The 24,176-nt window shown below is 56.5% G+C and overlaps 1 protein-coding gene and 1 long non-coding RNA gene across 7 annotated transcripts in view; both read left to right on the forward strand.

The window, feature by feature from the left end:
- CPPED1 (calcineurin like phosphoesterase domain containing 1) overlaps nt 1-23,623 on the forward strand; it is a 57,905-nt gene extending 34,282 nt beyond the window's left edge. For 4 of the 5 annotated variants that reach the window (XM_037507579.2, XM_054693837.1, XM_054693834.1 and 1 more), the window contains 2 exons: nt 1,725-2,147; nt 18,318-18,606. In XM_037507579.2, coding sequence (XP_037363476.1) covers nt 1,725-2,147; nt 18,318-18,547 — 653 coding nt within the window. In that variant the 3' untranslated portion in view covers nt 18,548-18,606. Of the gene's footprint in view, nt 1-1,724; nt 2,148-18,317; nt 18,607-23,514 lie in introns of those variants that run through there. The other variant, XM_054693833.1, reaches the window with a different exon arrangement.
- Nucleotides 10,803-11,798, forward strand: LOC119241916 (uncharacterized). 2 transcript variants are annotated; one of them, XR_005124398.2, is made up of 3 exons: nt 10,803-11,056; nt 11,227-11,353; nt 11,592-11,798. It is a non-coding gene; the product is annotated as an uncharacterized LOC119241916 (long non-coding RNA). The 2 variants fall into 2 exon arrangements; XR_005124397.2 differs by having other exon boundaries at nt 10,811-11,056; nt 11,227-11,290; nt 11,592-11,779.
- Nucleotides 23,624-24,176: the final 553 nt, after the last annotated feature.

Here is a 24,176-nt window from a genome sequence, read left to right on the forward strand (position 1 = left end):
ATTCCTTCTTCTGAGGGGCCGGGGCGGTTCCAGAGGGGGTCGGCCCGCTTGCAGTGGCCCTGGATGTCCGTGAACGTGACCAGCCTCTCTAAAATGCGGTGCGATTTTACTCTTCCCCTGGTCCTTAGTTCAGTGTATGCTAAACATCTTCCCTCACGCCGTCCAGTGCTTTCTCCCCTTTTCCTTATTCATTTTATTAGGATTAAACGAAGAAAAACAGTTTCAGGGAGGTACGGGAATCTCACCTCTTGTGCACCCACTAAAGTAGCTGCCAGTAAACGAGCCTGAGACAGGGGAGTGGGGTCGTCACGGTCGCCGAGGCCGGGCCTTCCGGACGCTGATGCAGGCCAGCGGGCTGCAAGCAGAGACTGACCGAGGAGACTTGAACCCCTCCATTAACGAGCTCGAATGAGCAGAGATACGGGGAACCCCGTGTTCCACAACCGGGGTGCCAGCCTCTGCTGGCTCCCGCAGGCCCCTCTCTAGTTCCATCCTCTCCTGGCAGCTGTGGCTCCCCAAGGGGTTTTGTCTCTTCCCTCTCAGCTCCTCCTTCCCACCTGCCTGATGTGTGACCACCCACCCTGAGCCCCTTCCTTCCTGCGCTGTCCGTGTGGCTCTCTGCTGTAGCTGCCTCCTCGGCCTTCCCAGCCTTCCCGTCACTCATGGTGACACAGAGCCTTGAGTCTGACTCCCACCTGCAGGCGAGTTTTCGCCCCCACGGGGAGGGCGGGCTGTGGCTGCCGTCCTTTCCTCACGCGGTCCCCCCCCCCCCCCCCGCGCCTCGGGCAGGATGGAGGCCGGTCCCGCCCGGCGTGTCTCATGGTGTTCGGTGACATCTGAGGCAGGTGGACGTGCATCTGTGATTCACCCGGCAAATTATCTGCCCCCCCACCCCGTTTGGAGAGAAGGATTTGGCTCGCCCCAGTAACTGAATCAGTGCCTTATACACAGTCGGCATTCAGTAAATGTTTGTTGAATAAGTTAGCACAGAAGGGCTCAAAAAACAGATGTGGAATTGAATTGGTCATTTCAAAACCCATTTATTAAAATCCTAATACATGATTCCAGGCAGAGTGGGAGCCGGTGTGTGAAGGAGGAAGGTCCCCACCCCCCGTCCACTCTTTGTCCCAGTCCTCGGGGCCGGTGGGGGTGGGGGCACACTGACCGTCGAGCCACGGCACCCTTGGGCTCTCAGTCCCCGCTAATGGCACGGAAGCCACCTGTTCCTGGAGGGGGACTGGCCAGGTGCGCGCCCAGCTCTATCCATTCAGGTCTGAATGTCCCCCGTGGAGGTGACCCCACCACCTGCAAGGCCCTGTGCATGGGGAGGGAGATGTGTGGCCAGGACTAGGACTAGTGCAGGTGGCGAGGGCAGAAGTGGCCACGGACGGCCGTCGGGACAGGGCAGGAAAGTCAGAGCTGCTTGCATTTGATTTTATATAAAGAAAAGAATTCAGTTTCTGGACTTGCAACTATTAGGGAGACTCCATGTGGTCAGCAGCCCAGGGTCAGGTGGCCTGAGGTCATCCTGGGGGGGGGCAGTCCTTTCACTCACGACAGAGGCTCCTACCTCACTGTTGGTTTGCTTTTTGTATGTGGTCCTTTCTGTAGTTTCCATGTGCCCAGGGAGGTGGGCTTCTAGGCGATTCTCTCGCTGCTTGTGGGGAAGCGCCGCGCAGACAGCCTCACGCTTCAGGACGGGACCCTCGCTCTTGCTCTTGCAGGGACGCCCTGGCGGAAGGAGCAGACGGAGGACCTGCAGCGAGTGCTGCGGCAGGTGGACCCCGAGATCCCGCTGGTCCTGGTCAGCGGCAACCACGACGTGGGCAACGTCCCCACGGCCGAGACCATCGCCGAGTTCTGCCAGACCTGGGGTGACGACTACTTCAGCTTCTGGGTCGGGGGCGTCCTGTTCCTCGTCCTCAACTCCCAGCTCCTGTTCGACGCCTCCCAGTGCCCCGCCCTGAAGCAGGCCCAGGACCAGTGGCTGGACCAGCAGCTGCGCCTGGCGGGGCAGCGGCAGTGCCAACACGCCGTGGTCTTCCAGCACATCCCGCTGTTCCTGCAGAGCGTCGACGAGGAGGACGACTACTTCAACCTCACCACCGCCGTCCGCAGGGAGATGGCGGACAAGCTGGCCATAGCAGGTATCCGCTGGGCCCGGGCATCTGGGAGGACGGGCGGTCTGCGGAAGCGGTTCCCGGCTCCTTCTGCCCCCTCCAGCCTAGCAGAGGTGGGAGGGGATGGGGCATAGACATGGGTTCTAATCCTAGCTTCTCCCGTGGCCTGGAGCCAGCTGCCACACCCTCTGAGCCGCGGTCTCCACACCTGCGAAACAGAACGAGGGGAGTAGCAGCCATCCCAGGACATCGTGAGCACTGCCTGAAGGGCCGCTCCTGCCCACCAGCTGCTCGAGTCGTGATGGCTCTCACCCTTGAGGGTGGGGTCGGGGACTGCGGGTAGGGGCTCCTGGGGCCTTGGGGGTCAGGGCGTGGTGCTGTGTTCCCTTGGAAAAGGGAAGATGCCAGGGGGCTCTCGTCCCCCCGGAAGCCGGAGCTGATCTCGGATCGCGGACAGGCTATGTGAGAGCCAGGCTTCCTCAGTGCTGGCTGTGGCGGGGCTGCATGTGGGTCCTGGGGCCCCACAGCTTTCTTTCTGTCAGGTGGACCAAGTTCTCCAGAATCAGGGAGAGGGGTGTCCAGTCAGATCTTAAACTGCCGTAAAGTTTAGCTAATCACACCTCTGCCGTGCACGCACATGCTTCCTCTCGAGAGCTCAGCTTCTGGGCGCTCTGCCCAGCCCTGGCCCCCACCCCTTTCTCCTCCTGGCAGCCCCTGCAGGCTCCTGCACGAATCCCCTTCTGAGCCAGGCCCTGGTTACCAGTGACGTGGCTGGACCCCAGTTTTCACAACTGTCGTGTCTCTTGTTTTGGTCCTAATCTCTCCTTTCAGATCCTTCCCGAGTGTGTTCATCAAACTCTAGAATTTAATTACGTCTCTTCATTGGGTGGCGGAGGGAGCAGTAGGGCGGTGTCCTGGCCCAGCGGGAGCGTGCATCTAGAAAGTCATCCCTGACGCCGCTCTTCTCATCTTAGAGCATTAAATATGTTCAGATTTACTTGTGAAGAGTACAATAGGCCCTTCTGTATTTTTGAGACATGTAACGCAAAGCTTGCATAATGGGAGACATTTTCCAACCTTTTCTGGAGATGAAGTAGGAAAACTTGCAGGGAAGGTTTTGAAGTTTCACGCCAGGCCTGGGGTGGTGAGGTGAACCGTCACGTTGACCAGGGAACTCGGTGTTTTGCTGGCCTCAGCGCCCCGGATCCTGGTCTGGAGCTGAGAGCAGTGCCAGAGAGAACAGCTAATGCCCCGGGGGGCTCTGTTTGCATCATGTGTCCAGCGAGGCACACGCGTCCCGGAGCCGCTCTCGCTCTCCGCTCTGACCAGCCGTGGTCAGACGGCGTGTATTCCTGCTTCTGTTACTGGCCAGGCCTCTGTCTGGGGCCTTGCCAACACAGCACAGGCACAGCCAGGTCCGGGGAGGCGGGTCCCGGGGGGACACAGCTTCCAGTAGGTGAAGCTGAGCCGCCGAGCCTGGAAGCTTGGGCTCTTCAGCAGGACGTGTGCGCCCGGATCACAACTGCAGAGGACTGCCCGGTCGCAACAGTGTGATTTGCACTCATTTTGGAAAGCCAGAAGTGCAAGTGACATTTTGTAAAATGCATGAACTTAAAGACCAGGATCCAGCCGGGGGTGGTGATGCAGATGGTATTTCACGCTGCCTCCGGCTTTCCCTCAGCGATACATTATTCCCTAAGACTACTCAGTCTCATTTATCTCCTTGTACCAACATGCCAGTACTCAAAAATATGTCAAAAGCTCATCAGAATATCAGGGTAGCTTCTAATTATGATAATTGTGTTGTTATTAAATATCCTTGTAAAGAGCACCCCCCCCTCCACCGTGGAGGTAAAACCCCGTTCCCTTCCAGCAAGCTTAATGAATAATTCTGAATCATTGTGTGGGATGAATAAATGATTTAATAGCGAACATCAACAATCATCTCACATTGTGGCATTAATTTTTTAAATGGGGCGAGGTGGGGGAGGTGGAGGGGCGCCCCGCACAATAGGCCCCGGGCAGGCGTGTTGGGATGCGGCCTCCGGGAGCCTGTGCTCAAGCTCAGGTTTCCCTAGAAACGGATGCATTCAGCTCCTTTTGAAGCTCAATAATAAAAAAAAAGAAAGAAATCTTCTTTGTACGTTCCAAAAAGCGCCATCTATAGCCAGTACAAATACTCAGTTATCAGGGCAGGACAGATGCGCAGATGGGCGCCCACCCGCACCCCCCGCTCCCTCCGCTCCGCCGCGGGATAGTCGATTTCACCGCATCCACAGGATGTAGAAATGAGTTTCTCCCCTAATTCACCTGATACCTCGTTGGTGTTGCAGAGACAGCGAGTGGATAATGAGACCTTGGTGGATCTGTCTGTTGTCTCCTGCCCTCCTGCCTTTTTCCAGCAGCAGGTTACGGTGTGACCCAGGTAATAGGATTCCAATTTATAAACCCAGCCTTAAAAACAAAAGCCTCGTGCTTTCGCTGACCCTGCTCTCCTTGATCTCGCGGTACCTTTCCTGTTCTCCCCTCTCTCAGCACAGGTTAAAAGGGTGTTGTGGGGAATTGTGGCCACCGGGAAAAACTCCAGTAAGTTGATTTCTGGCGGAATTAATGAGCAATTTCACAGAATTATAGCTTCATCTCTAGTATTTATGCTTTAAAAAAAAAAAAAAAAACCAGAACCATCTCAGCCCATGGATTCTGGTTTTAAAATTTCAAAGTTTTAAAGAACGAAAAGGCCAAGAGTTCCTGGCTTCCCTCTCTAGGAAAAATCCGACATCCAGGCTCACGCCAGTGTCCTGCTGAGTGGTGGGGAAACCGCTTGGTTCCATCCTAGAATACCTCCAGGACATGGGGTCCTGGCTTTGTGGACCACTGCAAGCCCAGTCCCTGGCCAAAACTGCTGCATCATAGCCCCTCAATAAATAAAGTGAGTTAAGTAGAGTTAAAGCAGACTTGATCCCAGTCTACTTATCAGCCGAACCACAAATTGGCCTTTGTCCTCTGACTTCCTGCAAAGGGTCAGACAGCCACATTTCAGGCCCAGATCTCTTTGACAACCACTTGACTCTGCCTTTGTAGCTGCCACCGCCACGGGTGCATGTGGGCAAGGCTGTGTTCCCGTAAAATGTCACAGAGCCGGGCAGGGACCTCCCGAGACCCCACCGCAGTACATGCAACTCACCCACGAGGCCGGGCCCGGGGAGGCACGTACCCTGGGGCCCGTGATGGATGTGGGTCTGGGGGAGGGAGGGGACACGGGGTCACTAAAATCTAACACATGGGTGTTTCTTTTCACATGTGTTGATAAACAGCGAGCTCCGCCAGCCACAGAGGGGCATCGGGTAAAGACTGGGGCGTGTGCAGGCGGGGCTAGCCCGGGAGGGGTGTGTGGGCTGCCAGAGGCCGTGTAGCCGAAGGGTGAGCAACAGGCTCGGGTGTCCAACAGACCTGGGGCTTCCGTCCCCTGTGCTGCCCCCTCCCCAGCTAAAGGGTGAGCAGCCTCTCCACCGAGGGCGTCTGCCCAGCCTCAGGGCTCGTGTGAGAAGCAACAGAAAGGACCTGCTAGCGGCAAACAGCCTCGTCCTGGTTCAAGTGCCAAAAGCCCACCTGGCACTGGACTGGGCACACGTGGGTGCTGGGGAAGGGTGGCCTCGCGGGAGCCCGGCAGGCACACGTGCCCAGTCAGGGTCTGCCCCCTGGCTAGAGCACTTGCGACCTTGGGCGCTGGCGAGAGGGTCGGGTCTGCTTGAGGGGTTGGTGAGACCCTCCAGCTGAAGAGGCCCCAAGTTTTGGGGATCCCCCTGCTGTTTGCTGACTTGGCTTTGTGAATTGAAAAGGAAGGAATTAGCAACTCTTTGTAATGCTAACAATAGAAAGTGAAGCTAGACCAGAAAACCTCTCTGGACTGCAGGGACACGCGCGGGCAGATCAAGTGTTTCCAGGCTGCCAGGACTGTTCTGGGTGAGTGAGGAATTGTTTCCAGTTTCACCAAAGCGGGTATTCGGCTAGTAGGTTAGGAAGCCCTGCACTAGCTGGAAGTTCTCTATGGAATTCAGTGATAGACTTTGACTCTGTTTTTCAGGGCTTAGACCTCACCAGTGCCCCGTTGGTGGCTGAGCCTTTGAATGCGTCGAGTCATGGCTCTAGTTTCCTGAATCTGGCATAAGGGCTCACTGGACAGTGGCCGCCTTGCGATGCTCTCCATTTAAAATGTTTTCTTTGCCCTTAATTTTTTTTATGCATCCAAGAGCTGGGGTACAGGCCAGAGGTGCGGGGGTGAGAGGATTCACCAGAGACAGAGTGGGGAGCAGAACAGGCAGATCAACTGAAACACACTGCTGAGGGGAGCAGCAGGGAGACAGGAGAGGTCTGCAGCGCCATGTGGGTCAGCTCCCTGGCAGGGGATTGAACTCTTGCCTCAGAGGCTGGCGATAGCTTGATAGTGCTGAGACTTTAACCCCTGAGCCACCAGGGAGGCCCCTAAAATGGTTTTTAAAGAACCATCTTAGTGATTCTTTTTTTCACCTTCAAGTACAAAACCTCAAATCTCCTTTTGAGCATCCTGAGACCCCCCCCCCAAGAGTTTTTAGGGGATATCAGCTAAAGGGGGTTTGCCTCCCTTAATTCCAGCCTGGTCTGGAATTCATCATTCCTGGCTTTGGTCTGCATTACGCTTCCGACAGTTCTCCACTGGAGATAAGCTTTGCTCCTCATCCATTCCCTATCTGTGTCCTGCTCCCTGCAAACCCAGACAAAGACCAGCCACCGAAGCTACAGCTGGTGTGCAGTGATGGATTATGCTTCTCACTTCAGAGATATCCTTAACAGTTGGGCTAATTAAAGTTAAAATCCAGTCCTGATAGTAAATATTTACAAGTTGCAAGTCTGGCACGTGTAAATGCGTGCTGCAGTTCGCAAGTTAAGTCAACATTTATTCACTCAACAAACAGCCTGGGCCGGTGTCGGGCCCTGGGCCCTGAGGCCAGGAACCAATACAGCCAGTCAGAGGCTGGGCCCATGGGGTTACTCCTAACCTAAAAACTAAAGATTTTGTTGAAAACTCCCATTGCAGCATTTCAAAAAGGAGCCACGAGTGCTTGGGAACCAGCAGTGTCTACTTAAGTTGATAAAGTCAAAATATTGTATCTTCTCTTTTTTAGGTCATGTTTTAAAAATAGCAATTAGTGTCATTCCCAAATGAGCAGCGGGATTCCTCAGTGAGACTGGAATATCCCGAGCTCACCCAAACTCTCTTACTTCCCCTCGGAGTTCTGAGGGTTTCTGAACGAACCTTCATTTCTAAGGCCTTTGCCCTTGCTAAGGCCAGCACAGAATATGTCAACAATCTAGAATATTGCTGTGTAACAAGCTAGAACTCGCCCTATTTTACTTAACAAAAAGTTCACATGTGGACAATCCACCGGGGCATTGTCCCCACAACCCACACACCCCGAGGGGCTGCTTCTCTCCGTTCCACCCACAAGCAAACCCAGGTCCGAGAGGCTGAATCACGGGTGGCAGCGCTATGGGGCAGGCCAGCGAGGCCTCAGCTTCTGTGGGGTCTGAGATGACCCTGCACCTCCCCCCGGGGTTGCTCCCTGTGGTGCCGGTGACAGCCCCAGGGTCGATGTGATTCAGTGTCAGACACATGGATGCTGTGGAATCTGTTTCCTTCTCGCATGTATTGACACCGCTCCTGGGTGTGTCAGAGTGAACCCCAAGTGTTTCTACTGCTCCTCAGAATGCCTCAGAGGGAGCCTCACGGTGCACCCCAGGGTCTCCAGCTTCCCCCAGCTTTACTCCACAAGCCACTTACAGTACAGTTAACCCTACAGTGACAGTCACCACTTGCTTCCACCACTCTGCAGGCTTCTGATTTCATGGGCAAGGACACTGAGGCACAGAGAGATGAATCGAACAAAACCTGTGTCGGGGTCGACTTGGTCTGAAACTTTTGTCTGACAGTGTCCTGCACTTTGCGTTTGCCACTGGCGGGGGTGTCAATGGGCGTCATTTTTGTAAGAGACAAAAAAGTATTTGCAGGTTTTACCAGTTTTCCTTGGGGTCTTTTTCTGAATCCAGCAATACTGCAAGCGTTGCCCTCTGGGGCGGGGGTGCTTATTCCGCCAGAGTCTTGTTTGTCGATGACTTTTCCTGTGATTTCAGCAGTGCCTCCACGTCACCTTCTTAGGCTTTGGGGACTCCTGTGTCTTTAGCGTGATGAGCGACTTCACCCCAGGGTGCCATCTGCCTGGTTACACAGTGGGGGGGTTCATTGTGACTGGGCCTACAAGGCTTCCATTCATCGGTGGTTTCGTGTGGCTGAGAAGTTCCTTCCTAGAGCTGAGGTGATGGCATAGGGGCATTTTCGAAGCATATCATCAGGTCATACATGATGACCTTTGACATACACATCATTACCTCATAGCATTAAAAAATTTCCCCAAACCAGATATTTTGGATTACTTTGACATATCTTGTTAATTTAACTCTTTTGCCATTACTGGACGTTTAAGTCGTCTCTGCTTTTCCTCATGGATATGGACTAGTGCCGTGAACTCCTTCTGCATAACCAGGCAGAAATCTTAAGAATGCTTGCATGGTTTAAATTTGTCAGGTGGATGCCTGTAATGGTCTTGGTCAGACCAGGTGGGAGCGCGGGCCATGTTTTGTTGGGGATGTTGGGCATTGAGTGGAGATAGGGGAGCTCTTGAGTCTGCAGGTATCTTGTCTATTGCTATGTTCATAGCATGTATCGTGTATGTTCCCTGCATTTGGAAACTAGGGGAACCAAGTTGAGCGGGCACTGGCCGTGCCCCCAAGAAGCTCAGGTTCCGGGGAACAAAGTCTGGAAGGAAGCAGAGAACTCACGTCAGTGTAGAGGCGTCAGCCTGGGACATCATGACCCTGTAGAGATTTTGGTTTCTAATGTTTAAGTTTCTGTGTCCAGGTGTCACATTTGATGATGTGCAAGTCCTTTGCCTGCTCCTGTTGCCAGGGCAGATGGTGGGCAAGACTGCTTTCCCGGGGAGCTCTCCCTCGGGATCCGCGCACCCTGCCCTGTGGCGAGTGAGGGGAGTCGCTGGCCTGACCTTGTCAAGGTCACCGACCTTAGGTGTCACTCCTGGAAGCTAAAGCTTCTGGGCCAGCAGGGGGCGGTGGAGGGGGATTTGGACGATAATTATATAAAATTATACAATTATAATATTTTCTTTTTAAAAGCTCCGAAAACGGATCTTACAAGATGTTAATATTTGTAGTCTGTGGGTGGTGGGAATGTAAATGTTATATTATTTTGTGCTCATCTGGATCTTCTAAATTTCTCAAAAAATGAAAAAGAATCATAAAGAGAATCCCTCTACAGAAGTGTAGGTCAGGAGCCGGCAGGCCGTTTCTGTAAAGGGCCACATAATAGACTCTTAGGCTTTGTGGGCCACGCAGCAAAATTCAGGCGCTTGCCCCGCTGCTTACGTAAGCTCAGTGTGCCTTTTCAGAATGCAAGCAGCTCCCTGAGCTCACACCTGATAAGCAGACAGACCTGGCCCTGCCCTCCACGCGCCTAAGACCCGTCACCGTGGACACTGAATACTTTAATACTGAAGGATAACAACGACAGCGCCACAAACTCTTTCCAAAAATTTGTGCCACTTAGCACTGTCACGCCTTCTCCTTCCAGCCTGGAGTGAGAAGCTCAACTCCAAGGAGGAAAAGATTTTCTTTCTTTCTTTTAGGTTGACCCTGTTTGGGGCCTTTTAACCCACAGACTGCGTCTGAGCCGTGCGGTGGTTTTCTCCCTTCTGAGTTGGCGCGTAGACATGGCCCAGAGTCTCGAGCGCCACCTCCCCTGGGCCTCGGCGCCACCGGGGTTCCGAGGACGTGGTGCTTGGGAAGGTGATTTCACAAGAGGATGCCGGGACAGTGGGGCACGCTGGGCCCCCAGCGCTCCCCCTCCCCCCAGGGCGTCCTCGGGGAGCAGCTAACTTCGTTCTCTTCTAAGCCCCCAAACGCCGACCTACACAATGTCCAACACCAAATTATCGTCCACCCCAAAAGACAGTGACTGGTTCCTCTGGGCCGTGGCCTGGTCCAGCTCAGAGTGCGGGAGTCTGTTATCTGTGTCGTGAAGACTGGGCCCGGGCCCGGCTCTCCGCCGGGCTAACTCAGAGACCCGGATTTTGCTCAGATGCTGCTCAACTCCCCCCAGAGGTGGCCCTTCCTGGGACTGACTTCCCCAGGGGGCAGCCCCACTTTGGGTGGCACCTTCTGACTAGGCAGTCCCCAGAGGCAGAAAAGGGGACTCTGGAAAAGAAACCAAAACTTCCCTAGAACCCCCTCCCCCAGCCCTCCCACCTTCTGTATCCAGGACCTGGCGCAGGCCCTTTCCCCTGTGGCCGTGGGAGGAGAATGGTCACGGCTGCCCGGGCCAGGCTCTGGGGGGCGGCCCCCGACCTCCCAGGGTGGGGCATTTCCCCGCACAGAGTCAGAATCCTTTCAGCAAAGAGGAAAAAGGAGGGCGAGGGCCCTGGCCGGTCTCAGTAACGAGGAAGAGAGAAGCCCCTGTTCACACCTTGTCTCAAGACCTGTGCTGAAAAGCAGCGTGTCCCCAGGTGTGACAGGGAGCCTGCGCTGGGGTCAGACACATCTGCTCTGAAACCCACGACGCCGCCAGTATTATTATTATTATCTACTATGCCCTTTTTAAAATCAAGGAAACACATGTTGGGGGGGGGGTAAAGGAGCATTTAAGTAACAGACAGGACTCAAAATCAACGCCTGTCACACACCTCAGGCTTCTGCTCTCTTCCGAGTAACATCAGGACTCCTCTAAGGCGCATGATCGTTCTTTAGTGACATCAGAACATTCTGGAACTCTCCTCCTCCCTTAGAGGATACGGGCAGAAGAGGAGATTCGCGTTTCTCCTCCAGGACACCTGGTAAAACACAGCTTATGAGCTGCTGCAAGTTTCTTATCTTCCTTCACTGTCCGTCCTTCCATCTGTCGTCCGTCTGTCCATCCATCTGTGCACCCACCCACCCCCTTCTCTGTGCCCTCCTCCGTCTGTCTAACAGTCCGTGATCGTGCAGCTCTAGTCTGTTCCTTCAGCACAGGAGTGGGGGCCTTCCTGGGGCGGAGGAGAAGCTTCCGTGAGGGAAAACATGCTACCGTGGTGAGCGGCGTGCTCGCTAAGGAATCTCTCTCCAGCTACCACAGTGGACACTGACTTTCCCAGGTCCTCCCGGGGCCCCGGCCGCATGCCCCTGTCCTGGCCCCCCGGCCGGGCTGAGCTGGCCACAGCCCCCCCCCCCCCAGTGAGTTTAACTGGCAGCGCTCTGCCAAATATCTCCATTCCGTGGCTTCTCGCCACCTCTGTCTACCTCCCTCGAGTATTTTTGGACAGATTTCCAATTTGATGCATGAACATGCCGTCAGTCAAAACAATCTTTTTAATGAGTCTCTTGTCCTGGCAGCTGTGTTTAAGATGGGGCATGGAAACCGGGTAATGGAAATCTGGAAAATTGTCCATTCTGGATGGAAACCTTGATGTGTGCCCCGCGCTCCAGCTCACACGCATGCTTGCCATCTTCTTTCAAAAATAAAGAGGAAATTATGAATAGCGAAAAAAGATGTAATTTGCGCAAATGAAAAAAAGATCTTCTGATCCGATCCTGAGAGAGGGCTGGAGGAAAGTGTAATTACCGAGCCGCCTGAGCGGCCCACGCCGCTTCCTGCCGCGCGGCCTTGGGCGTGGCCCTGGGTCTCACTCCAGCCGGGCAGCCTCCCTGGGGGTGGTTGCTCTAGTCCTCCCTCCCGGCGGGGAAACTGAGGCTCGGACAGGTTGGCGGGCTTGGCCGTGGCAGAGCAGAGCTCGCACCACGTTCCCGGGCCCCTGCCCTGAGTGGCCACAGCCCTTCTGGCGAGCAAGTGCTGGGGCTAATGAGAGACAGCCTGGAAGGCCCGGCGCGGCAGAGAACAGGAGAGCCGGGCTGTTTCTCAAAGGAAGGGGAAATTTATCGCGCCCAGGGCGGGCCTCACGGACCCAAGGTGGGGGTCCGTGAAGCCGCGCCCGTTGTGGGGAGAGATGTCCCTTTCAGAGGGTGAGGAGAGGTCGGGCAGGAAAACTGGGTTGGCAGGGGGGAGAAACAGGTTTAGGCGGAACAAAGTGGTTTTGGGTGGAGCCGAGTTGTTTCCTCCTGTTTATGGCTTCAGTTTAGGCTTGGCGGTGTCAGCGGTCCTGGCGTCAGGGTCATCTTGTCTTTTTCTATGTGGGCTTCGCTCCCTGCCCCCGCCCCGCCCCGCCCCGCCGCCCATCCCAGCAAGGTTTTGAAATCCCAGGGCGTCAGGAAGGGGGATCCTGAATTTAAAAGTTGGGCACAGCCTCCTATGAGAAGAGAACCAGGGGAGTCTGCAAGGGGCTGCTCCCTTCTCCCGGGGCAGGGTGTGCCCTCGCCCGGCCACTGGACGGCGGCGCCCCCGGCCCAGGGTGGACTGTTTCCCAGCCACGCGGCTCCTGACCCGGGAGCGTGAGAGCAGCGGTGCTGGGGTGGGGGCGACTCTCGGCTGCTCCGTCCTCCCAAGGGGTGTCGCGTGACCACCCCACCGGTGTCTCGCTTGCCCCCGAGCCCAGGGGCCTGCGCAGGGGGCCCAGCCCCGGTGTCCTCCCAGCAGCGTCTCTGCCCCGGCGTTGGGGTTTCATCTCCCTCTCCCACCCACTTGTAGGCTCAGTACGGGGAGCCTTGCGAGAGGAAGACTGAGTTCTGTCTGTTATTCTGGGGGTGCAAGGAGAGTGTAATTGATGTGGGAAATCCGGGGTAAAATAAAAGTAAAAGCAGGCAAGTAAAGGCACAGTCTCGGGGCGTTCACGCAGGAGCTGCCCTTGGGGAAGGTCATTTCCACTGCTGGGCCATCCCATCCTGTCCGGGCACAGCAGGGCAGCGGCCAAATAGCAGGACCCCAGGAGGCGCGTCCTCGCCCGCCCGCAGATGAGCTAGGGTCCCGTCAGGGCGGCCCCCCGCCGTTCCCCTGACCCCAAGTACGAATCCCTCTCCCTCTGCGTTTCCTTTACTTCTGAGGAGCGCGGAGCTTTCGAAGGATCCGGACAATTTCTGAAGGATCCAGACCATCAACACTGGCCTTCGATCACCAAGTGTATGTTTTTCAGTTGCTCTGCTTTCCCCCCTTCTGAGGGGGTGCCCTCCGCCCATTTTTATGAATAAGAGTTTTGCATTCATTTCACCAGTAAAACAACTTGACTGACTCGGGCCTGGCCTGCAGGTTCCGTGGCTGCTTCCACACCTGCTGCGGGTGGGGAAGGACGAGGAGGCGGCAGGGCCACACGGCCAGGGGCGGTTCCAGACAGGCCCTCACAGAAACGTGCGTCTCCCGGGTCGGTTAGGCTGTGCGTGAGTCTCAAGAGAAGACCCATGAAAATGTCTTTCCACTGCACTCAAGTGCCGGGAGCTTGGGGGAGGGAGGGTTTGGGCCGGTGACAGGCAGGAGCTGGAAGGGGTGCAGGGGGAGGCATCGCTGGGCTCCGCCCTTGCGTCCATCTAGCCTCAGCCCGTCCTTAGGGCTCTGCTTGAGCCTCCCCACTCCCGCAGAGCCGGAGGCGGATTCCCGGTGCTCCCACCCACGTGGGCCTCCTCCAGGGAGCTTCGCAGGTGTTTGTCGCCTCAGTCCCCCGGAGCAGCAGCATCCTGCCTCCCCCAGACCCCCAAGATGGAGAGGTGGCCCCTTTCCTCCCCCACGGCCGGCACTCAGGCGCTCAGAGCGATGCAGGCCAGTGACCGGCCCATCAGGCTGGTTTAGAGCCTGGACTCCCCAAGCATCAAAACTAACTTCTTGGCAGAGAACCTCATCCTGACGGAGTCTGGGGGTGGGGGGGGTGTCTTAGCCCTGATTCCTGTTAACAGCTGCGTCTCCCAGACCAAGTAACATCTGTCTGTCTCTGCTTCGCCCCCCGGCTGCCCTGGGCTGCAGCTCCTCTCCGGGGGGCTGCCTGCTTAGGGATCCCCACCTGGGGGGCCTGGTACCCCTGCTTTCTGTACCTTTGCTCCCAGCCTTTTTATTTTATTACAAGTCACATTTTTTTTTTCCTTACCGCCGAGGCAGAATAAATTGAGTGTGACTAATGATTTGCAACACAATTTTCACCGTTATAGCTGACAGTGTAGAGATGCAAGGCCCTTCCCCGAGCGTGTGCTCAGGCAGGACGGCAGTGAAAACCGTCCAATCAGCCGGAGGCAGTGGCCACGCACCTCAGGCCAGTCTCTAATATCCACCCGCACCAGGGTGCAGCCTGACTTGCCGGCGGATTGGAGGCGAGTTTCTGGTACTGGAATATTAAATGATGAGGGGATTGCCTCCCAATCCTCTGATTGGAAACGAATTTGAATCAAGACAGCTTAAAAATAGCTTTTATAGCATCTCTGTGACATGATGCCGCAGAGAAATGTAGGGGACGCCGAGGCCACCGAAGCCGTGCTCGGAGGATGGGAGGCTGTGTGCGCTGGGAATTCTTCTCCTGGCAGTGATCTAAGGAGATGCTTGTCATCCCCTCCCAGCAGTTCATAATTCAAAAACAATCTATACGTAATACTCAATTAAGGAAGCGTAACGGCACGCCAGCCGCGGATGACTGATGAGCGGCTGAATGGAAATTCTGCTCGACTCTTGAAAACACCGCCGGAATCAATCCCCTGCCAGGGAAGCCATGATTTATTAATACATCCCTCACCTCCATCGGGTTGGGAATCAATGCTTCTCCATCAGAAGCTAATAGAAAGCCGAGACGGGTAAAGCGTCTTCAAGTCCTCGTGGCCGGTCGGCGTGAAGCGTGAGGAACTAGGCTGGGCCAGGAGCCTGCCCGTGGCGGCCCAGGCGGGGGGGCCTGTGTGCCACCACTCTGCACCCCCGGCTGTGAGCTCCTGGCCTTGCCTGGAAGGGGATGACAAGCGTCCGCTGTGTTCTGGTACCTTATGACCACCCTCCCTGCCACCCAGGAGACCGCTTTCAGATGAGGAAATGCCAAAGGCCAGTAACCTGGCCACGGTGTCAAAGGAGAGCAGGAGCCGAGTCTGCAAGGCTGATTGAGAACTGGGGCCCTGACGTCGGAGTGGTCAGGGTCTAATGCTGGCCGCCTGTTTCTTAGCTGTGTGACTTTGCCTTAGTTTCTTGGCTTCTCTGCTCTGTTTTCTGTCTGTTACATGGAGATGATTCGTGTCCTTAGGAGGTAGTCCCGGCGGGGAGGGTGCTAAGAGCCTGGATGAAGAGTCCCTGCGTCCGCCGCTCTCCTCTGCAGGCCCAGCCCCGTCCCGCCCACCTCCATGCTTGCCCTTAGTCGAGGCAGGACTGCGGTGTAATCAGGATTCAGGTCTCCTTACGTTCCCAGGTGCGTGGAAATGAACTCGGAAGCGGCCACTACCAAATTCTTCCAGTTCTGGTTCGAGAAGAGGTTCTGGGTTCCCACCCAAGTTGTTCCCGGATTCTGGGTTCTTGAGTTCTCTGAGAAATAGAAATACTGGGGATCCTGATCCTACGGGTATCAGGTAAAAGGTACTGAAGCTGTGCAGTTCGGCACCAGGGGCTGAGCACCAGCGTCCCGGCGTCCAGTCCCTGGCCTTTCCTGAGACTCACTGGCCCCCATCTCCCCCCCGACAGCACGCCCCCACCGCCACACCCCACCCCGTTTCAGTTCTCGGTGGGCCAGACAGGACTGTCCCGGAGCCCTGCCCTCAGCCCAGAACCCAGAGGTTGGGAGTCACCCAGTTCTCCCTGTTCTGGGACAGACGTCGGCCCCCACCTCGCCGTCGCTCTGTAACATGGGACATGCCCATTGCGTGATTTCTGGGTCAGGTCCCCAGAATGTCAGGTAATGGAGAGGGAACCCCCCCAGTTGTAAGGGGTGGAAAATGTCCTTTTCCAGAGGGGAGGTGGCTCTGAACCCCCCTGGTGCTGACCGTCTCCTGTATTTCCAGGCCTCTTTAGGCTGCTTGCGTCATGAGCCATGTTTCTGTGACTTGGAACGTTAACTATGAACGATGAGCCCCCGGGGCCTGGGAGGGGGTGCATGGAACCCCCGTGTTGCAGAGAAGCCAGCTGTCCACTGCCCAGTGAGCAGGCCCGGGTCACTTGACCATGCCCCACGAACACCTCTGTCTGCGCGAATGCCAATAAACATGGCGTGAAATTTAAACATAAATGAGCTTTTCACAGCTAATTATGGCTAATGCGAGCTACTTTGAAAATTGCCAAACATTCCTTCCAGAATAGTAGCGAATGCAACTAGGAATTAGGCATGAAGAGCCAAATCTCATGAACATAATTTAGCATACAACGGAATAATAATAATGCTAAGTGGTTCTGCCCTCCGCGAGGCCTCCCAGTGGGTCCTACAGCCATCACCCCACTGGGGCCCCTGGGGCCCCTGCACAGCCTCGCAAGCTCCGCAGGCCTTAGGGGAGCGTGCCCTCTGTGGCCCCCGGCCTGTGACAGCGGCTGACACTTCTCCGATTGGGCTCAGGCCCACGGGGTGCCCAGCTCGGGCCCTGCTGGGGGCATCTCCACCCCCTTCATCCTTCCCCGGGCCACATCTGTCACCTTGGGGCTTTGTCCCTGGTCACCAAGTCAATCCCTGATCACTAAAAACATGACAGTAACAAGAAAGGGCGGAGAGTGGCACCCCCCCCAACCCACCATCTCCCTGTCCATGAGATCGCCAGCACGCATAGCAGTTTAGTGGCCATTCCTCCCGTTCAGGGAGGGGGTGTCCGTGCACATGCACACGCCCCCTTCTAGGCCCATTGTGTTTAGTTTGCAGGATCCCATGACACCTCTCTGCACCTCGTTGTTCGTACCTGATAATGTATTTGGTGCCTTTTGATGCAGACCTGCTGCTTTTCAGTACGCACACGAGAACGTGCCGTGGGCCTCACACACGGTGCCTCGGAGGACACCTGAGCATTTGCTATGAGTATCTGTCGCTTGATTTTCTATCACTGGCTGCACCTGGAGGGTCCTGTTGCTGCAGGCGGGGTTTGCAGTCTGACTTCATTGCGGGCCAGAGTTTCAGGGGGAGTTTGTCGAAGGGTTTTCTGTTTCGGTTGACCCCTCACTTTCTTCTGGATGCACCCCCTGTCCAGGGATGGGGGTTCCCCCCACCCTGGCTCCCCGGGATGACACTGGGAAGAGGTCTCTCCGTCCCAGGACTTGAACCTGCGTCTGTGTTTCCTTCCTCGACCCCAGTGGGCACTCGCCCCAACCCGGCCCTGCGCTACAGCCGCTCAGGAAAGCCGGTGGCTAGATGTTAAGGAATTTTGCGAGCTGGTGACTAGACAGACACTACTGAAAATTAAATGATGCAAACTCATCATTACATAAATTTTACTAAAAAGCAAAGGTGGCAAATTCTCAGCCCTTGCCATTTCCTTCCCTCTTGCTTTATGTTACTGTCGCCTGTGCCCGTGGCTGCGCGCGGAGGGTGGGGAGCCCGGGAGGCTGCTCTGTCGTGATGCGCTCGGCGGCCCCTTCCGCTCAGCGCCCCACAGCGCTCACTGAAACTGGCCGTGGCGAGGTGACGGCTGTGGAAACAAGGAAACGTCACGAACAGGGGCTGTGGGCAGGCCCTGCCTGGCAGGGCCGCAGCACTGTGGTCCCCAGCTCCTCCATCCATGCGCGGAGGCCCACGGACCCCGGGTCCCCCAGGTCCCTCCTGCAGAAAGCGCTCTGGTCCCCACTGTGTGGTCAGAGGGAGCGCCCTGCCACTCCGCCCCGCCCCGCGTGGGTGCCCGGGCTCTGGCCGCCTCTGTCCCTTGGGCTCCTTCACCGCTCCTCCCCGTGGTGCAGCGTTTGGAGGGAGGAGGCCCAGTCGGCGTCGCCCGTGCTGTGCATCTCAGAGAGAGCCCTGCACGCACACGGTGTCTCACTGGACTTACACCTTCTGACTCCCAGGCCCCCAGGGGTTTTCTCCCCTGACTTTCTCTCTCCCGAAGTCCCGGCTTCCTCTCCCTCCTCCCGGCTCCCTCCCGTCTGCTGTCCTGGCAAGCCCCTGAGGAGGCCCTGCCTGGCCTTGTGCTTGAGGAGGTTCTGGGAGTCAGAGGCACCCTCTGGTCTGTGCATCTAACAGAGCGGGGCGCCATTGTCCCGCAGGGAACCGTGGAGCTCCTTGGCCCCCTAATGTCTTTCTCCCTCCCCCGCAGGCGTCAAAGCCGTGTTCTCGGGCCACTACCACAGGAACGCGGGGGGCACCTACCAGAACCTCGACATGGTGGTGTCGTCCGCCATCGGGTGCCAGCTGGGCCGGGACACCCACGGGCTCCGCGTCGTGGTGGTCACCGCGGACAAAATCGTCCACCGCTACTACAGCTTGGACGAGCTGAGCGAGAAGGGACTCGAAGGCGACCTCCTGGAGCTGCTGAAGGAGAAATGACTGCCCTCGCCTCCCGCCCTCTTCACGTCCACTGCGGTGTTTATTTGCCAGAAACAGCCGCTGCGTACCACCCCCTCGTGGAAACGCAGGCGTGTGCCAGGCAGGTTGGGGGATTTGCAGCCTTTCCATGAGCCAGAGAGTTCGGACCTCTCCTACGTTATATTCGCAGTAGAGCCCCCCTCCCTTTACAGCAGAGAGAAGGGAAATCTGAAAAGGAATAAATGATATGAGAACGTCTCTGCCGGGTGCGTGACTACATCCTCCCGACGCACGGTGTGCTTGGGGTGCCTTTGAATCCGGGTGTTTGCTGGTGTCTGTGGTAGATGTGGGCTGTTGGGCTCCATCCCAGCCCGATCCCGCCTGTGATTGGATTATTCCTCCAGCAACCACATCTGATTGTGGAGACAGGGTCTCCATCCCTAAATCATGTTTGCCAGACAAACGAAGGCCCTCTCGGGTGTTAACAGATCACTGTCCCCCCAACACCTCTGCCTCTGAGACATTCGAACCAAGAGCTGAGTGGCCCACATTTGCTGTTATTTTCCCGAGACTTCTGTCACTGCAGATGAGGCGGTCGGTACAAGCCACAGCTCGGCTGGCCTTCTTGCTGATGAGAAGTCGCCTTTGCACGTAAATTGGCCATATATAAAAATTTCACCCAAGAGGCCAGAACCAAAACCCCAAAGCCCTCCTCTGCCGCCCCCTCCAGCGCAGGACGAGCTTATTCACATTCCCCCATCAGGGGCCCTGCCCTCCTCGAGACCTGCTGTGGGCCTCGCTGCACAGCCCTCAGAGCCACAAGGCTGGAATTCTGATGGCGCATTATCTAAATTGGCACCAACTGTGGTTCAATTCGCCAGCGCAGCAGCCCTTGACGGTTTAAAATCAGCATTGTTTGTGTGCGTTTGCTGCGTCTTCCCTGCAGCTCCGGCCCTGCATAATCTCGCCCACACGGGCCTTCACAACAGTTGTCCTAGGCGACTGGGAACCAGGTGCCCCCAGCCCTGCCAGGGAAATTTCATCGCGATTTACAGTAGATTTGTCATCCCGAACCAACTTTCAGGACCGGTTGGTTACAAAGGAACCGCTGAGTCCACGCAGTGGACAGAGTCTCAGGCAATGCAGCAGAACCCTGAGAAGCAGAAAGATCATTGCATTTGTGAGGTCATAAGGCACAAAAAACAAGCAGCTGATGACGCTGCCCATCGGGACACCCGCAGCTCATTGTCATAAGGCCCAAGAAAATTAAAATTTTTCAAAACAACAAGGCTCTTGTCTCGGTAGTTTGCTGCACTCCTGCTTTGTCTTGGTTTGTCTTTGCAACCGGGCGTCAGAGATGAAGAGGAATTCGATGAGGTGACTAGTAAGCCCAGCTTCGCGGCCTGGGCAGTGGCTGACTTTCAGAATTAGATGCCTGGGTAGTAAACGGATGTGGGGGGACCTGCCCCCAGCCCACTCAGCAAGGGTCCCCCCTGAAGCTCCCCTTCCAGTTAGTCATTTTAACTGGGGGGAGCAATAAGGGCTGCTGCAGGAAGATCATTTAAAGTGACCTACACTCGGGGTGTCAAGGCCCTGTGAGTCTGTAGACAGGGCGGGAGAGGCTCACCGGGCTGCGTTCACTTTCTACAGCAAGTCAAGTCACCCCAGGCCTTCGGCATGTTTCTCCTCAGGTTGGAGAACAGGGGGGCAGTGGGGAATCCAGCCAATTTTACGGAGCCAGCCAGCAGAACATTTCCTAACACCTTGTGAGCGACTGGCAGTCCCTGCTGGAGGGTTACGGGTTTTGAGCTGGAATAACCACGCTTGGGCCACTGTACCTGCCGCACGTGCAGAAGATGCCGGCGACTAAAGACTGCGCGTGCCCGGTCCCGTCTGATGTTCTCATCTGTGTCCTGAGGCAGGAGCTTTTGAGAAAAGGCAGCAAAAACCTTGTTTGCATTTACTTAAACTCTTAATACGTATTTCCCAAGAAATACTTAAGACAGCTTTGTGCACTCATGGAATGAAGTGGCAATATCTTGTCGGGCGGGGCAGGCGGGGGGATCCGGGAATGCACAGCGAGGGCGCGTTCTGCCACAAGCGCTGTCGCAGACAGCAGGGGTCTGTGTTCCCATCACCTCGGCCGTTGCGGCTGCTCATGCACAAGATGGCATTTGATAGGGAATATTGATTTTTTATACCTTCATAAAATTCTGCCTTCTGCCATCGGAGAGCTTATATATATATATGCAAATGTATATTCATATTCTTTTCTTGGAATAACAATGACTTCTTGCATTTTTCCAGCAAAGATTTTACTAGCTAAATTCTCTCTTCCCTCCAATGGAGTTTTATTCCCACTATTATTTTTTTTTTTTTTTTTTACACAAGTGACTTTTCAAACACACAAATATGTACAGATGGAATTTTTCTTTTAGGTTTTATCTCTCTAAATAAAATTGACTGAATGTGAACAATTACAAGTTACCTGTCATTACCGTGTGTGGACACCCGTCTTTGAAAGGTCATTTTCTTCATGAAAGGAGCTTTGCTCCTCCCTTAGAATAAAGCGAAAATCCTCTGTGTCCCCAGGGGGGGCGTGTGGATGCTCTAGACTTGGAAGGGGAGCACGGTCAGGGGGTGCGGACCCCACGCTGTAAAATGACTTTGTCCTCGTGCTTTCAGGGAGAAATTAGATGATTTCACCCCGTCACATCTTGGAAAGATTCTGGTTTATCTTTTTTTATTTTTTTAATCTACCAAACCGGAACATTGTATCTTTAAATCACACTTTTTTTTAGCTGTCACAGATTTCCAAAAAAAGCCATTCAGCTGACGTTGCCCTGTCCTTCTGCGCAGGCCTGTGACACCTGGTCTCGGCCTGTGTCAGGCAGGATCGCGGGCCCTGCGGATAGTGTCACCATCTCACTGGACGCTGGCCCAGGCCTGGCCCTCCTTGGAGCCAGCTGCTGACTCCGGGCAGTTTGCTCCTGTCAGGGGGCGTCCACACCCGGCCTTCCCTCCGGCCAGCCGTCACCCACCCCAGCGGCCTTCACCAGCAAGATCGCACAGCCTGTGCCAAGGCCAGCAGCCTTGGCCTTGGCGAGACCACTTAGACACCAGTGTCCCCAGGTCTCGGGCAGCCTCCCCTGCCGCCGCTGCCCCTGGGAAGCACCCACACAACGTCAGTTCCCACACAAGCCACTTTAGAATCGTGATCAACATCCAAGTCACAGACTCCACAGGCCTGCTGGCCACCAGCGGGGACGCAGACGCACCATTTCCAGAACTTACCTCACACGCGCCATTCCCTGCTCCCTGTGTAGCCTCCCCCCCCCCCCCCAGCTTCAAGCGCACATCCCCTTTCCTTGGCCACCCCTGCGCCATCTTTCTGCCCCGCCTGGACGACGATGCCTCCGCACAGGCCCTCGCCCGGCGGTCACCTGCGCCCCTGCCCTGCCACACGGGCCTCCCCACGGCTGGTCCTGTCTGCAGGGCCGTACCCCTCTCTTGACTGGGGGCCACTCCAGGCACAGGAGCTTGTCGCACTGGGGGCTCCGCCAACCAATCCTCAAGCGCAGGGCCTGGCTTGAAGGCCCAGTGTGGGATGCACCCCGAAAGAGACGGTGCCCGGACACGAACCTAGATGACCAAGACGTTAGCTGGGAGCACGAGGCTGGGGCGGGGACTCCAGGCCGAGGGCACAGCACACCAGGGGCCACAGAGAGCCGTGGAGGCACCGAAAGTGGGGTGCTCACGGCCACTCAGTGCAGCGAATGATCAGGGCAGTAGGGCCGAGGCCAGTGAGGACCACAGGGAGGGAGAGTCTCTCCCACGCAGGCCCCCACGCCTCCCTTGCTTGGATCATTTCTGAGCTGGAACACTGCTTCCCACCAGCTCTGTCACACATCATCTTTTTGGACCCAGCTCTAGTCTCACCCTCTCCAGGAAGCCCTCCCGGATTCCCCGACCCAGCACTGTCCCGTGGCCCCTGGCTGTCCTGAGAGCAGCCACAGCAAGCGCAGTCCTCCTTGCGGTCCTCTCTCGGAGTGTGAGCCCAAGGGCAGGCCAAGCTGCTTGGGCCCGAAGGTCCACATTTTTTCACATTTCTGAAACCAAGGTGCCTCCTGCAGCCAGTGGCTCTTCAAGGGGAGGCCGTGCTAGCTAAGAAGATACATTTCTGATGCAAGGAACCAGGGAAGACCTGGCTCTGCCACCGCGGCAGCTCCCTCCTCAGGCACGCAGGGTCCCGTTTTGGGGCTGGTGTCTTTATCAATAGAACGGGAACCAGGCAGCACCTGGTTGCGCCGAAGTTGAGCAGTCACATGCCAGCCCAGCTCCGCGTGCAGGACGCGCCTGTGAGGGCAGTAACAGTGACGCAGCCATCGCCACACACCCCGTGTTCCACTCCCGGCCCCGGCCCCTGGTGTTGAGCCTCTCAGATTGGCTCCTTAAAAAAGGTTTACATTCCTGGGCCTCTCTGGTGGCGCAAGGGGTTAAGACACAACCTATGAAGCTGTCCGCAACCTCTGCAGCGCGAGTTCGATCCCCGGCCAGGGAGCTACCCACATGGCGCAGCAGACCTCTCCTGTCTCGCCCGCTGCTCCCCTCAGCAGTGGATTTCGTCAGTCTGCCTGTTCTGTTCCCTGCTGTGTCTCTGGTGAATCCTCTTACCCACCCCCACACCTCTGGCCTGTACCCCGGTTCTTGTATGCATAAATAAATCTCAAAAAAAAATAAAAAATAGGTTTACATTCCTGAGTTCCTGGGGAGCCATCATAGTGATCACACGAAGGCAGAGAGCACGGGCAGGGCAGCGGGTGGGGCTAGAGACGGCGGCTACAGTGTGACGCGCGAGGTGAAAGGGACGCCCTGGTCGGTGGGGGGGCAGCTGGCACCGGGGGAGTCAGCGATATGGCTGGTCCCCCTCCTCCTCCCTTCACGTTTGAACTCACTGAATGCCAACCCCAGCCCTCCCCCTTGTACAGACGAGGAAACCGAGGCCCAGAGACACAAGGAACTTTTCGGAGGCCACACAGCTCATAAGCGGCGGAGCTTGGGTACAAACCCAGGCGGCTCGGGTCCGGAGCCATGACCCCACGCTGCACCTCAGGTGACCTGCTTCTGTCGGCGGGAGGGGTTCCCCCAAACTGAGAGTCGGCCACATGTCCGCCAGGACCCTGCCCCCAGCTCCAGCCCCATAGACGTCTCTGCTCACAGGCAGGGAAGCGTGTTCCTCCCAACCTAGAACCGTCTCCTCTGACAAACCACGTCCAGCTCGGCTGACCGCTCAACTTCGGTAAGTTTTCTTTTCCGCTCCCAGGAATCCTGGCACGTGCTGCAGGCGACCCCCGAGGGGGCCCCGGGCCACCTCCCTCACCGCGGAGACCCCGCGGCTCCCCTTCCCCGCTCGAGGAATCGTCTCCTCAGCTTCACTTGCTCCTGGCGGCAGGGCTGCCCGGTGGAGCAGAAAGGCCGAGGCCACGTCTCCTCAGCCCGGCCCCGGGCGCGTCCCCGCTGGCCGCCTCGTGCGGACGCAGCGGTTCCGCAGGGAGCGGCTTTCCGAGCTGGCTCTCCCGGGGCGATGCTCTCATTATCGCCCAAGAAAACAAGCTTTTCCACGCGGTGCAGACAGTCGGGCAACAGCTCC

The sequence above is a fragment of the Talpa occidentalis genome, unplaced genomic scaffold, assembly GCF_014898055.3.
Source record: "Talpa occidentalis isolate TD23 unplaced genomic scaffold, MPIMG_talOcc4v2.1 talOcc4.12, whole genome shotgun sequence".
Taxonomy (NCBI): Eukaryota; Metazoa; Chordata; class Mammalia; order Eulipotyphla; family Talpidae; genus Talpa; species Talpa occidentalis.